This window comes from Hyalella azteca, unplaced genomic scaffold (genome assembly GCF_000764305.2).
Source record: "Hyalella azteca isolate HAZT.00-mixed unplaced genomic scaffold, Hazt_2.0.2 contig17983, whole genome shotgun sequence".
In the NCBI taxonomy this organism is placed as follows: domain Eukaryota; kingdom Metazoa; phylum Arthropoda; class Malacostraca; order Amphipoda; family Hyalellidae; genus Hyalella; species Hyalella azteca.
In genome coordinates, this window is record NW_025947742.1 from 290,052 (window position 1) to 304,676 (window position 14,625).

Consider the following 14,625-nt stretch of genomic DNA (forward strand, 5'->3'; position numbering starts at 1 on the left):
TTTATACGCGGCATGTACGTTAATGGCATGGACGATGCGGCGTAAAGATATATTAGGCTATAGAAGGAACACAATAAAAAGCTGCTAAAATTTGGAGAATAAATCCATGATACGCATACCGTTTGCTCTAGACTCAATGGTGAAATTTGTCTTTAATGTTTAAGTCAAGCGATTGAGCTACTGGATTCAACGGTAGTGGCATTACTGTACAGCATGCAAAGAATTTCACCTAACCAATCACTCAAGTCTTCACTCGTCAGAAATACGGAGAAAGCATACACCAAGATTATCCTATAAATATGATTAAAACGTTGATTACTCCTTACAAGGCCCAGTTCAAACGATGTACAGATATGAACACACACGTCCCAAAAGAAATGGTAAGATGACAATGCAAAAATATATTCTAAATCCTCACTGGAAATAAAGAATATTTAAAATATTACTACTTTAAAGTAAAATTAACACTGTGCATTGAATTATATTGTTTTGAGTTTCATAATATTGCGCAGTGGAGCATCTCGACAATGGTAAGAACAATCCCAGCTTGTGGAGTTTTGACGTTGATTGCGTTTCCCGTTGCGATTGCGTTGAATGTAATGATAATAATCTCATCCACACGACAGAAATATGTAATTCGTGAGAATGCAATAACGTCTAACTAAAAAAACGAGAGTCGGAGCATGCAATCAGATGAAAAAAAGTTTATAAAATAATTCCGTACAGTGGGAGTCAGAACGAAGTTGCCAAGGATCCCACAAACGTTAGCTGGGTGGTATGGGCAAACAATTGTTCAACGGTAGATTATTCTTTGAAAATCCAACACAAAGCAAAGAAATTATTTAAACACATCTTTATGTACAAATCAATGAAAATTAAGCCTACGGCATCGGTCTAGCGATGAACAAGAAGTGAAAAAAGAAATCGAATACAGAATCAAAACTAAAGAGTGGGCGTGACGGTGCACTCATAAATATCTTGCATGTGTCTCGAAAGAAAGGAAAAATTGTAAGAATAGAAGGAAACTGACAAGTAATTCGTATGAGCTAAACAACACGAGTGAAACTGCAAGACCCAAGAAAGCATGCATGGGGGAGAAATGGGACAGAGCCGGCACAAGTGCATTAACTAAAAGTACATGCATGGAAGAAATGGGACAGATCCAGCACAAGTGCAATAACTAAAAGTACATGCATGGAAGAAATGTGATGAAGCAGGAAATAAAACAAGACGTTACCTCGGTACAGGCGCCCCCTTCCTCTGCCCTCCTCCTGCAGGTTACAGGTTAGGAACCGGCGTATGCAATCCCTGCTTTGTGAGTCATAGCGTTGTAACCCCGGGCACGTGGGTGGGGTTAAAGGGGTGAGGACTGTAACCCCGGGCACGTGAGTGGGGTTAAAGGGGTGAGGAAAGCCGAAATGAAAGGGTTCAAAAGTGGGACGAGGAGAAGAGTGGCGAACATACGTGAAGAATTAAGGAGTGAGAAGATACGTGAGAACATAGATAGTGAGGAAAGAAATTGTAGTACTGCAAGTGACGGCAGCAGGCGCTTGATGAAAGCAAACGAGAAGTTTTGTTGGAGTGAAGAACATAAGAGAAGGTGGAGGTGGTTCAATACAAGAAAGAGTGGAAAACACGACAAATTGCGGTGCACGGCCGTCCGCTGGCATTTATCGAGAATATCATTCATTTGCATCTTTTAATACACGTGAGCTAAACAATTTAAGATTACAATTCGCTGACCGGTCTAACTGAAATTGTCTACGATATCTAAAATACGGACACAATGTTGTAGATGCTGACTGAATTTGTAAAGAAAAATGAATAAATATATGGAAATCACAAAACACAAGAGCTCATCAAACTCCACCACAATTGTTTGCAATATAGCAACACTTATTTGCCCTGAGTGTAGAGACAATAAGCCACGCTCGTTGGTGAGGCTATGAATAGTCCTAACAATAATAATAATAATAATAATAATAATAATAATAATAATAATAATAGTCCTCGCTCACTGGCTTAGAGCTCAGCCACAACTGACAACATTCATTACCAAGACCTGGCCCCACGTGTGGGCTGTGGTAGCGCGGCGTTGCATTACAGCAGGCACCACAATAGAGCACCACAACATAACACCACAGCACATCACCACAACACAACACATCACATCACATCACCAAAACACATCATAACCAAAACACATCACGGCACCAAACACATCACCACAACACATCACATTACCATAACACAACACAACACACCACCACAACACATCACCACAGCACAACACATCACCACAGCATAACACATAACCACAGAACAACACATTACCACACCACGACACCACAACACATCACCACAACAGGAACGGACTGTTGGTATTGTTCGTAGTCTGCGTTGTCGACGTTGGGCGAGCGCTGCCCAGCGTCCCCGCCTGCCTCCAGCCACTTCCTCGACACCTCAGCCACGTCACTGCCCAGCTCCTGTAAACACGCGCTAACATTATTTTCTGAACAGATATTACAACAACAGTTGTCCTTTATTTGCACATACTTTTTAAAGAATCTACACGGTCATTTGAACTATCTTGTGGGATATTTTAGTCATTCATAGGATTGCAGCGAGTAACTATCCATATGTAGGTACTTCATTTATATACAGCTATGGCCGCACTATCCGATCAGTTTGAATAATAAACATAACTGCTTCAGTAGAGGCTCTAACGGAGTATAATGAGACGGATGAACATTTAGGATAAACGATTATGAAATTTTACCACGATATTTCAATCCTTCAAAAGAAATGCAACGCCGTATACATAAAGGAAGAGATTTGTTGCACTAAATCACTGGTGTAGGCAAAGCTTATCTATGGAAATTAAGATAGTTACATGCAGTACAGGTGAGAGCTCATACAAATCATACACGGAAAAGTTCCTGCACTGGAACGCAAGGTTGATCAAATTGAAGGGTAACAGAACACACAATAACGATGATTAAGTTGACATAAAATGGCAAATGTCAGACGACATTCAACAACAATAAGGGTTTACTGCTCGATTAAAAACAAATACGAATAGAATATGTCAAAATAGATACCGAGAAGCCTCGTGTACAGAGCGCTAAAGTAGTTACTATAAAAAAATGAACATAAAACCGCCCAAGAGACTGGCAACAATCTCTTAGGCGCACTAAAAAATTATAATGATACACCGATTACTTATTGGCACGAATGTGCATGGTTCCGGCTAAACCATAATCCCCATTGATGACCAAGTTAGCACGCTGAAAACTATTCATCTAGTCTTAGGTACTCAGTCAACTTCTGAGCGCTCTATCGGTCCTAATTATTACTTTACTTTTTCGCGTTGAAATTATAAGCCCTACCTTGCCTTGTCATACCCCAACATTAAAGGATTCCAAATAATATTTTACCTTTATTACTTCTGTCTTTCAAGCGCCTCCCTCTCCGCGAAGGACTACAATGCATGAAGCAGAAGAAAAAACTTGTTGCCACTGAGACGGGTTCAAGACAGTTCATCGTAATACAAGGGATCCACGCCAGAAAATTCTCCAATGAATTTGTGGCAGCAATAAAATCATATTTACTTAGCAATAATTAAATCAACTTGAATAATTTCATGCTCTATTAGCAACGTATCGCGTTTTTGTGAAATAAAATTACGGAATAACAGGAACATTGCGAACAATAAATTCAGTTGTCAGAACCAATATATTAGTAAGCAATAGACGCACTAGCAATACGACAGAGAAGCACGCGAATTCTACAAGCACGCTTTGGTCAAGTCATCGAAGCACAGTTCATAGCAATCTCTCAATTCTATGAAGCTTCATGTTAATTAACACATAATGGAATAATATAATTACACAACACAATAAAGTTCAATGTGATATAAACAAACACTTCAAACATTGAAATTTATAAAACATACGAATAAATTGCACTGCAGTAAATCTGATCGAGCCAATAAATTCAAAACATAAATATGAAATAAATTGAGAATATTCAAGCCAACAATAAAGCCGAGGAGCCATGACATTAGACATACAATATGAGTAAAGAGTACAACACAGCAGCCAGCACATCACATCAAGCCGCGGGTCAAGTTGATGGGTCACGGATCGCAACACATTTCCTTCTTGCAGCAAACTTGGACGCAAAATAATTAGTTTAAATTTGGGAAAAGAATGAGCATTATTTTGGAAATGTTTATGAGGAAATCGTCTGGGAGAAATAACAAGAGCGTCCATTATGAGTATTATAGGATACAAAAAAATTAGTAACATGTAAGAGACTTAGCTTACTTAAGCTAAGCTAGAAGCAAAGCGAATATACTCTGAAAAACTGAAGGAGGCAAAGAAATAAACAAGCACAACTGGAGCGAGGGCAAATATAGACACGAAGGAACCTTAAGCGACAACTGAAGATTGTTTCTGGACGACGCCCCGAGGCTTGGCAAGGATGGGGCGAGATTATCATTGCTTTTGGCGTCGCCGGGCCCAAGGGCGGCCGAGCTGGAGTCTTGTATAAGCCGTGCCTCATCCAGCACCATGAGCGAGTCCAGCAGAAGCTGGTCCAGCTGCTGCTGGTCAGGCTCTGAGGTGTTGGTGGTGCATGTCGTGTTGGGTGTCGAGGTGCCTGTACTGCTGGACCCAGCCCGGGCCTGACATGTCGCCCCAACACATCCATGTCATCACATATTAGTGTCGACTCAATCACAAACACATGCCTAGTTATAAACCGCTTGGCATGTTCATGCCAAGTGATCACACAAACGTTAACCGAATGTGACTCAAACATTTGATGGCATTGGTCGCTTTCGAAAAGGAAAATACGTGAACATAAATACTTGAAACGGTAAAGGACACTCAGTTTGAAGTAAAGTAATTAAAAAAATCGACCAATCGACGCTGATTGTTCTCAGCTCCAACGCTCATTTGTTCTATTAAGTTGGTAACCTGCAGCTGAAAGTAGATCGATTATTATAGAACTTGCATCAAGAACCCCACAAGAATCCGGCAAGAATGAACGTAATCACAAGCATCCACAGCAGCAAGCACCGAAGGCTTCTAGCAAATTATTGCCCATATGCTGTGATAGGCTTAAAGTCTACACCGGCTAAGATGTCACGGAGATGAGGAACAAAGTCAAAACTCAAGTTTTTTGTTAAGAAATATTCGTTGACGACACTCACCCCTTGGAGGACGGCCTGCATGAAAGCCTCCTTGCCCATCTTTTGTCGCTGTTTGGTGAACTTGACTTCGGCTTTGCGTTTCTCGCTCTCGATTTGCCGCCGCTTCTCCTCGAGCTTGAGGAGGACGTTATGCAGCTCAGGTTCCATCACTTGTGGCTCCATGTTGCCATCTGCACGTGATTGCAAGACCATCAAACCTTCAAGTTAGTTGCAAAAAAATCTTCCAAGTTAGTTTAAATAATCAACATTTCAAGTTTTCTTAATTCTACGACTATAAATACTAATGGAAGTGAAATAGCACGTAGTAAATAAAGTCAGTGACGATGAAAATTTTCTCAACACAATACTGTTGATTTAACATTAAAGATTCCTAAGTCTACGTTAGGGGAGTGACTGCTATCAAGGAGCCGCGTCAAAGCTACGACAATTTTTAGCTGCTTCTGCTACAAACCTTATATTAAATATATTCTCGACATCCAGAGAAATCTAGATAAAAAACCAGAAAGACGATCTCATGGTATACTAAACAATTCATTTAGCCTGATAAAAGGACAATAAATAATTCACAAAACGCAAGTAATAACAAACGAAAGTTGAGATTAAAGAAAGTTAAGTGAATTTCTCTCAATCGTAAATACTCAAATCGCAATTAATATCACTTAGTATCTGCATACATCGAGATAATATGGAAGGCATAATGCCATTGTGTTCGGGATAGAACTCCTATAATATCGGGTAGGATATCATCAAATTAGCTCATGGGAGATTTGGTAAAAAAAACTCTGTAATGTCACAGATTCCTAATGTTCAGAAAGAGATATCCACTAACCTCCATTATTTTTGTCATTCGGTTGACTCTGTACAATTTGCTGCTTCCACGTTGTTTGGTTTGGTAACGCAGCGAAAGAGGTTTTCTTGTCGTTATTTCTGAGATCATTTCTTTTTTCCTCGCCCGCCATGTAGCTGACGTTAATGTTGCTACCTTGTTCCTTGACTTTACTTAGCTCAGCAAAGCTGGTGGCTTTTGAGAGCTTCTCCTTGTCAGAGGATATGTCGCTATCTTCACTGCACGAGTCAGGCTGCTTCTGCTTCTGAGACTTGGGCGGGACAGGAGGTTCGTAGGATGGTGGATCTTCGGTAAAAAATGCGTTCTTACTACCAAACATAAACTCCCGTTTCTCCCGCTCTATAGCTTCTCTTTCTAACTTGTCTAGGACTCTGTTGTCGATCTGGTGCGGCGTTTGTCGAGGATTGCTATCCCTTCTACCAATGTGTGCAGGTTCTTTGTCGTTGTTTCTAGTGATGTAGTCATTGAGATTATCTTGGCTACCACCGAAATTCTCAACAGTGAGCTGAGACTCCTCAGCACTGATGGAGTTCCTTCGTGATCTCGACCGCCCCTGAGGTCTATTCTCGAATCTCGAGGGCATACCGGCGGGAGGCAGCTTCTCAGTCTGCTGGAGGTCTTGTATGGACCCATACTGGCTGTCTCTCCGGTACATCTTGATGTCATCGTCCTCCTGACTGATACGAGAGCGCGTGTCGTCGTCTTGACGTCTGTTTCGTGCCTCGTACCAGTTGGAAGCCTCGTGGCTGTCACCAGCAGCAACACCTCCACCTCCACGGTCGCGGTGATGAGCGTCCATGTCGCGGTTACTTCTGATCATGTCGCTTAGCGTCGACACGCCGCGAGCTCTCTGCACCACGAACTCGCCGTCCGGACCATCACTCATCGAACTGTTGACGGGTCGTCATCATCATCTTTACTAAAATATAAATGAAATTACTCTACAATTTAGACGGTTGATTTTCACATGCAATGGCTATGAAGACAGAAATCGCAACCATATATTCAACCAGAAAGTCGCTTACCTCTCCCGGCCGCCATAATCGCTATGACTGGAGCCGACGTTGTCGTGTTGCGTGTTGTCGAGCAGCCGACTTCTGCCGACAGCCACGCCACCGCCAGACTCGTTGGCCATGTCGTGGAGCGTCATGGAGTGACTCCGACGCACGCTCGGAGCGCCGGCCGGTCGCATGCCTAAGGCAACACAACAATTATATCACTTCAAGTGAACGCATGAAAAGAAAGCCCTGTAAACAACGGTAAACTTGTGGTAATGAGAGATAATGAGGGAAGAATCACGATAAGTAGTTCGTTGTGCATAAAAGCTGTTAAAAATTATAAGAGATTTTATTACCAATCTGGAATGTAGCACATTGAAGGTTATGAAGGGAGCAAACGAAAAATAATAATTATAAAATTAGAAAAAATCAGTACATAGTCGGACACTGCACAAAGGAGAACGTAGAAACGTAACGAAACATCAGGATCACACGCGCAGGGTTTGATCACAGTTTTGAAACAGTGACATGACAATGCGATTGTTGCGACAAATGATATCAGATCATATTTAATGTCGCCTTCAATATTCTGGCACGTGTTACAGAAATGATGAGTACATATAAATGAATTACTGCATAACCCTTTCACGGGTAAGTTACCATATATGATCACTTGAAATCGCGTCACAAAAAGCCTCACCACGGCTTCCTGTTTGTTTTTGAGGCATCCTTATAAAGCCTCAGTCAATCACTAATTATCTGACCATCGTTCTATCTATAGCATCACCAGCTGCAAAGTCCACAAATTGAAATATAAGCATTTAAATGAAGGTTTTGACTCGGACAATGGAATTGACGCTCTTTCCGCATTTTCTTCAAAATTTGGATGTATCAATATATATATTTATTTATTTTGGCAACTTGATTAAATTTAATTAAATTAAATTTTTATGTTTCTAATTTTTCATTTGCATAAACTGAATTTTAATTATAAAGGAAAATTTTGTGAACTGATCGCATTTATTGAATTCTTCAAGTGCGATTTAAACCTTCAATAGGCAAAATTTGCAAAAATTCATAGAAATAAATATATTGTATAATACTTCTTACTTTCTTGAAATGGTTTCTGAAATTTTAATTTCTGGATATTTCAATGCTTGCCCGCTAAAGGGATAAGGAGAATGATAAACTTATTTCGATTATGTAGATATCAATAAATATACAGAGAGCAGTTAACACACCAAACTCGTGTAACTCCCACACAAGCAAGACTCGTGGGTGACTTGCATCTAATAATCGCTTGTAATACTGATAAGAAACTAGATTGAAATATTTCAGGTGGAGAGTATAAAATGAAGGACAACGTTCAACCGTGGAATATTCACATTTTAAACACACGTAAGGCTATTGAATAAGCAATGGAGACTATGAAAAAATTTGAAATTTGTGCAATATTTTTTTCTTAATTTTATGAGAAATCTGCGACAATGTACATAGCTGAAAATTAAAAAAGAAAGAAGCAGCAACCTGTACAACAGTTATTAGGTTTGCATGGTTTGTGAAATCACTCGCAGAACATTTTTCTTATTTTTACAACAAAAATGAATGGTGAACAAACGATGAACGAAACCATGCGACAATTTGGGTTTCATTTTAATCCTTGAAACAAAATACGAGCTGAAAAAAGATAGAATAAGTGAGAACACAGTGCACGTTTAGAAGTACATACAATTTCAAACGAATCATAAATATGGTACTCTTAAATTGGCAAGTGCAACGGCAGCAGCTTGTTGGTCTGTGGTACGGAGGCAATGCAGCAGCTCAACAAAGAATAGCTTCTCCTCCGAGAGCGACATGTTTTTTTCATCATGTAAGCGAAAAAGAAAGTAAGAGAATGATATAAATGGCTGGATAAGAATATGCCGCGTGAAGGCTTTCCAACAAAAATTCACACTCGTTATGAATAATAATGGTGAATGTAGCAACATCGCGTTTAATAATCAAACTGAATATTGTCGTGGCGTAAATAAGGAAAAAGAAATTTGTGCGTGGAACGCGAGTCGTGAGACAAAATTGCGCTTAAATGCCAGAGAATGAGGCAGTGCATTTGTGAGAGACCAGACCAACGCTAAGTGATAGTTACTATTGAGTGAACTGCTGCCGCTGCTGCTTGTCAGGAGGATGAGGGAGTGGCATAAACAAACAAGAAGAAACTCTACCTTAAAATTCCGTAACTAGTTTATACTGTAGTAAAGTATTGCGCAAGTCAAGAGCGCAATTAGCAACGAACAATACAATGATTGGAACATAGTAGTATCTTGAAAATGAACATCAGGCATAAATGAGAAGCTTTTACGGAGGTGCTACTAACTCGAACAGAAAGTTACGTAGAATACGAAACAAATTGTCAGCGCAATAAGAACTTAGGCTGAGGAAAAACAAGTAAAGCAGTTCTATACAAAATAAGTGAATTTCATCGCAAAACAAAATTAAACGTGGGCAACAAAAATCGCTAAAAATGGTGATTACGACAATCTTTCCCAAAAACTCAAGGTAATCTTATTGTAAAACGAGTGATAAATCATAGGAAACTGCAGGCAGGCAGGAGGGCGGCAGCGGCAGCAGACGTGAGTACAAGAGTTACCCTGGTAGCCGTTGGTCTGGCCGTCACCATAGTGGCTGGTGTGATGCTGGTACTGCAGGTACTCAGGGTCATAGCCACCTACAGAGAACCCAGGGTGGCTGTTGCGGTAGCCAGCCGGCGGGTGATGGATAGGCTTCCGTGATCTAGATGAGCTATGAACGTGGCTCACACTGCGACTAGACTCTGATCTAGCGGGCAATGTGTAGCTAATTCCTTGAGGATATTGACCGTAAGGCCGGCCTCCACCTCCACCTCCTCCTGCAGGTCGCTGCTGTAGCGAGTTGTGCGTTAGTGGAGGCAGTTCGCGCCCGTCCACAGACACGGGAGTGTGTGAACCGTCTCGTTTCCCGTGCTGATTGTTGGCGTAAAAGTTGTACTGAGACACAAACGGGCGAGAGGTATGGCGCTTCCAACAGTACATGCAATCTTTATCGTTCTCAGGATGGTCACATTTCCACCACCAAGAAGGATAGGAGCTCTCCCAGCCCACGCTTGTTGCAGGCGGCGCTTCGCTGCTGCGCGGGCGTCCTCCTTCAGACCGAGTGTCTACGGGGCTACCGCCTGTGAGCCCATCTCGTGTGGCACACGTAGAGAGTAATGAAGACTTGCGTTGGCAGATATTCCAATGAATAATTAAATATTGCCGTCACGAGCAGTCAGAGTTATGACAGAGATACTCCATTGGTTGCTTCAGAAGTGGCGTCATCGCTAACGGTATTGTTTGTGTCAGCTCACAAGGATATAAAACCTCGACGATGAATTGAAAGTAGAAGTGGTTTATCGGGGCTTCAATTCATAGAAATAAGACGTCATCGTTGAGCATTATTAGCCAATGCGGTGCAGAGTTAGCGTCAATAGCCACAGCAGGGGTCATAGCAGGAAGACACAGCTGGGCCATTACAAGAGGGCGGCAGTTGTCACCAGGAAAAGGAGCCGACAAGATGTGCAAGCGGGAGCATGGGCGTGACGCAGCGTCATGGGGACAGGAAATGAAGTCCATAGTAAGGCAATGCCAAGGCGAGCAGCGAAGAGAGAGAGGACGGGGCGAAGAAGGTTAGCACAAGTTCAACAAGAATTTCACACAATAAATTACATTTCACAGCTACGCACACTTTACTTTCAAGATACAATCATAAATATTACACGCGGAACGCAAATGTTACAAAACTAATTCTTAATCCTTATCTTAAACTTAGATGTATAAAGGACCAACAGTGAGCCATAACACACATTAATGGACAGCCACAGTCTCACAGACAAAATAAACGGAAGACACAATAAAAAATGAAGAAGAAATAGATTAAATAAAACAAATAGCAACTTAAATAAAAAAATTAACACAACTGAGAACTTGGTACGGTGTCCCTACTCACTCCCTAGATATTGACCAAATTAGAAGTTTGTCCACTTAGCTGATTAAGATCAAAGTGAAGGGAATGGACGTCCAGTATATCAAGCTAATAGTTCCCGACTTTTCAACGCTAAAAAAATGAGAAAAAATTCTCTGGTAAATTACTTGTAGGTAACTTTCATCAGACAAGACGGACTAGAAAACTTTAGGTTAGAACAAGAACATTTGTTAGTTTCTCGATAGGAATCCAGACGATGTTAGCTCAACTTGAAGGTTATTCTCAAGTTGTCATTCCACATCCGCGAGGTTGTTACTTGTAAGTAGCGGTTCCAAATCCACGAGATTGTTACTTGTAAGTAGCGGTTCCAAATCCACGAGATTGTTACTTGTAAGAAGCGGTTCCAAATCCACGAGATTGTTACTTGTAAGTAGCGGTTCCAAATCCACGAGATTGTTACTTGTAAGTAGCGGTTCCAAATCCACGAGATTGTTACTTGTAAGTAGCGGTTCCAAATCCACGAGGTTGTTACTTGTAAGTAGCGGTTCCACATCCACGAGATTGTTACTTGTAAGTAGCGGTTCCAAATCCACGAGATTGTTACTTGTAAGTAGCGGTTCCAAATTCACGAAGTTGTTACTTGTAAGTAGCGGTTCCAAATCCACGAGATTGTTACTTGTAAGTCGCTGTTTTATACTGTCGAAATTGTTAATTGTTCCACGTTGGTGAGATTGTTAAGATGCACACAGGTAAGTTTGTGTTGCTTGTGAGTCATCATAAGAATCAAGTTAAGGTAGGTTGGGTGAGTTAGAGATGATGCCGATGAAGGAGTATTTATTACCGTCATGCACAGCAATGCGTGAGTCCCGGCGCTGGAAGCACTTCCCGGAGCCATCGTTTTCGTCAGCGGGACCTTGCGAGAGTCGGCGCTTCAGTCCACTGCCAGCGCCACTAGCTATTTCCTCTTGAGAATATCGTCGTCTCATGTCAATGGGTGCGTGGGAGGATTGGTTTCCAGATGACGTGTGAGTTGTGTCGTCAGAGTGCGCCGCACTGGTGCCTGATCTAGGACTGGAATCTTTTTCGCAGTCGCTGTTCTTGCGTTCAGCTGAGCTGCTGTCTTTGCTCGGCGAGGAGCAAGGCTTGCATCCTAGAGTATCAAATGCAGCCAGAGATGGCGTCAATGAAAACTAGCAAACTCAAAAATGTAAAACATAGTTAACATTCTAAATATTGCTAATTAAATGAAATAAATACCCTAGAATATAATCTGAAATATAAAGTAATGTTTTAGAAAAAAAAATAGAAGGAAAAAAAGGTACTACCGATAACATAGGAAGAACAGTTCACTCCCAGTATGGCAAGGCCATCCCATGAATGTTTGTGAACCAAAGGAGACAAATGTGAGACGCTGATAAACAAAATAAAAAATATCTGAAAAACCAAAACAGTCCACGATTGCAAGATTATAGAAGAGACAGACGTGACAAGAAAACGGTCGTACGGAAGCGCACATTTAAATGCAGGAGCTACAATGAAATAAATGAGGCGGAGCAGAAACTGAACAGGAAAAGTTAGTACAGGCGTAAAATGAGGCAGGAGACGACACATGACAACACATAGTAAAGGAAAAATTGGCCCTCAAACACACGCTTCTTGTCGCTCACTTTTCCGACACGGCAAACTCGCATCTCTCTCGCAGGGATATTTAATGCTTCAGAATGCATGTTCATCGAACATGCTGTGGGAGTAGTGGATGATTTTCGAGAGTTGAGAATTTAGAAGAATATAATATAAAATTCAGTGAATGATTCTGATCGTTCGAGTAATTTAGCAGATAGCCTTGGCGACTGAGACTGATTATGCCAGCCGGAAGTCCATAGAGTGAAGCGTATACTCGATGTATGAAACGAAATTTGATTTCTTTAACGGGCGAGTTTTAAATAATTTGAAAACGACTTATAAATAAGCAGCAAGGAAGGCAACGAACATTGGACACTGGACAGGTAATGCGTAACAATTTAGAGACATGACATTTTCACTGTTTCACCAGTTGTATAAGCGCAATAGGATGAATAAATCAGTAATATACTGCATTATCACTCCGCAATCATAAGCCACAAGCCACGCAAAGCACATCCTTCCAGTCAGAAACATACACACAACCTCACAAATTCAAGCTTAAAGCGACTCTCGTAGATGTGTTCCATCACGCACAAGAATAAAGGCCATTTATCGTAAGGTGCGCATCACCTCTATAAGTCTGAGTGTAGGACCCAGAACGTTTGTGGCCCGCCTTTCTGTGTCCCGAAGAAGATTGGCCCGAGTATGAAGAAGATGAAGCCATCGAGGACCCAGTAGAGCGGGCCGAAGAAGGACCTGAGCGATGATTGTTAAGAGCCAAGAAAGCAACTACAAACTCAAGTTCAACAGGCAGTAGTGTTCTCGATCGGGCGTAGATATTTGAACAGGAGCGTTGCCGGGTGTGACGGGGCATGAACATCAAAGTCAGCATAACAAACGAACTGCTGTCCAGTGGTTAATTACTTAAAGAGTTAGTAAGCAGAAGCGTAAACCTTAAAAAGAATATTTTTTCAACATGTACAGAAGCATTAGTTCAATTGAAATAGGGTAACAGGCTTGTCAGAAAAGATAATGAACAAAGGACAAACGATGGCTAGTAGATTGTAGCTCCACGTACGCGCACCACACGCAAGTCTCTAATTTACAAGAACTTTACACTCTGAAGTGAAAAAAGTAAACATTTCGGATACACGATAATGGTACATTTATATTAGAGCACTTCAAGAGCTCGATAACCCACAGACTGCAGTCATTTTCAGCGTCAAGATACTTCCAGACAGAACAAGGAAATTTTATACGTCTTCCTCATTGATGAAATGTATTGGAAGTTCTTCCAGTGAAGTTCCTCGAGGCGCGACAATATTCAATCAACTCACACGATTTTGTTAAGATTTGGGTGCAGTGAGAGGAACTGAGATGAACGGGAGGGTACTAAAGAGGGAGTATCGGTATGAACTCGAAAGATTGGCCAAGTAAGTTGGTCCTCATTATGAACCGGAGAGTAAAATTCCGAGGAGACAAAGATGTGAAATGGTAATCGCAAAGAGATCTATGTCTAGTTCTTAAGCTAGTGATCTCAAATTTAGTGCGACTATATTACGAAAGTTCTAAGAAAGGCTTTTAGATTCTCTATGAAGTTGACAATCCGTCCATTTCAAGGCAGGGAGAAAACGGGAGCCCCATGACATACACGCGCTGTTAATTTCACCGATTATGCCTCCAATTAATATGAAGTAGAAGAATATAATTAGAAAAGAACAGAAATAAACCATAAGTGTACAAATCCAACCGTGACACGACCAAATTCACCATATCTAAAACTAGCACAAACTATACAGGAGAATATCCAAAAATGAGTGCAATTCTTTTACAGCCTTACCACCAAATTCATATAAACTTTTACCCCCAAGATGACAGTTTCTTTTCATTAGTTTGGATAATAAAATCCATGCAGAGGCGCGGATTTAGCCTTGTTTGAGTAAAAT

At 41.1% G+C, this 14,625-nt stretch overlaps 1 protein-coding gene across 2 annotated transcripts in view; it reads right to left on the reverse strand.

Moving 5' to 3' along the window:
- The window catches only part of LOC108666961, a 48,966-nt gene that overhangs the window by 23,020 nt on the left and 11,321 nt on the right, over positions 1-14,625 (reverse strand). The window contains exons 7-13 of one of the 2 annotated variants that reach the window (XM_047885468.1): positions 13,310-13,435; positions 9,708-10,268; positions 7,091-7,259; positions 6,048-6,955; positions 5,219-5,388; positions 4,433-4,687; positions 2,377-2,486 (exon numbers count right to left, since the gene is read on the reverse strand). In XM_047885468.1, the coding sequence (XP_047741424.1) occupies positions 2,377-2,486; positions 4,433-4,687; positions 5,219-5,388; positions 6,048-6,955; positions 7,091-7,259; positions 9,708-10,268; positions 13,310-13,435 (2,299 nt within the window). The remainder of the gene's footprint in view (positions 1-2,376; positions 2,487-4,432; positions 4,688-5,218; positions 5,389-6,047; positions 6,956-7,090; positions 7,260-9,707; positions 10,269-13,309; positions 13,436-14,625) is intronic. The other variant, XM_047885469.1, reaches the window with a different exon arrangement.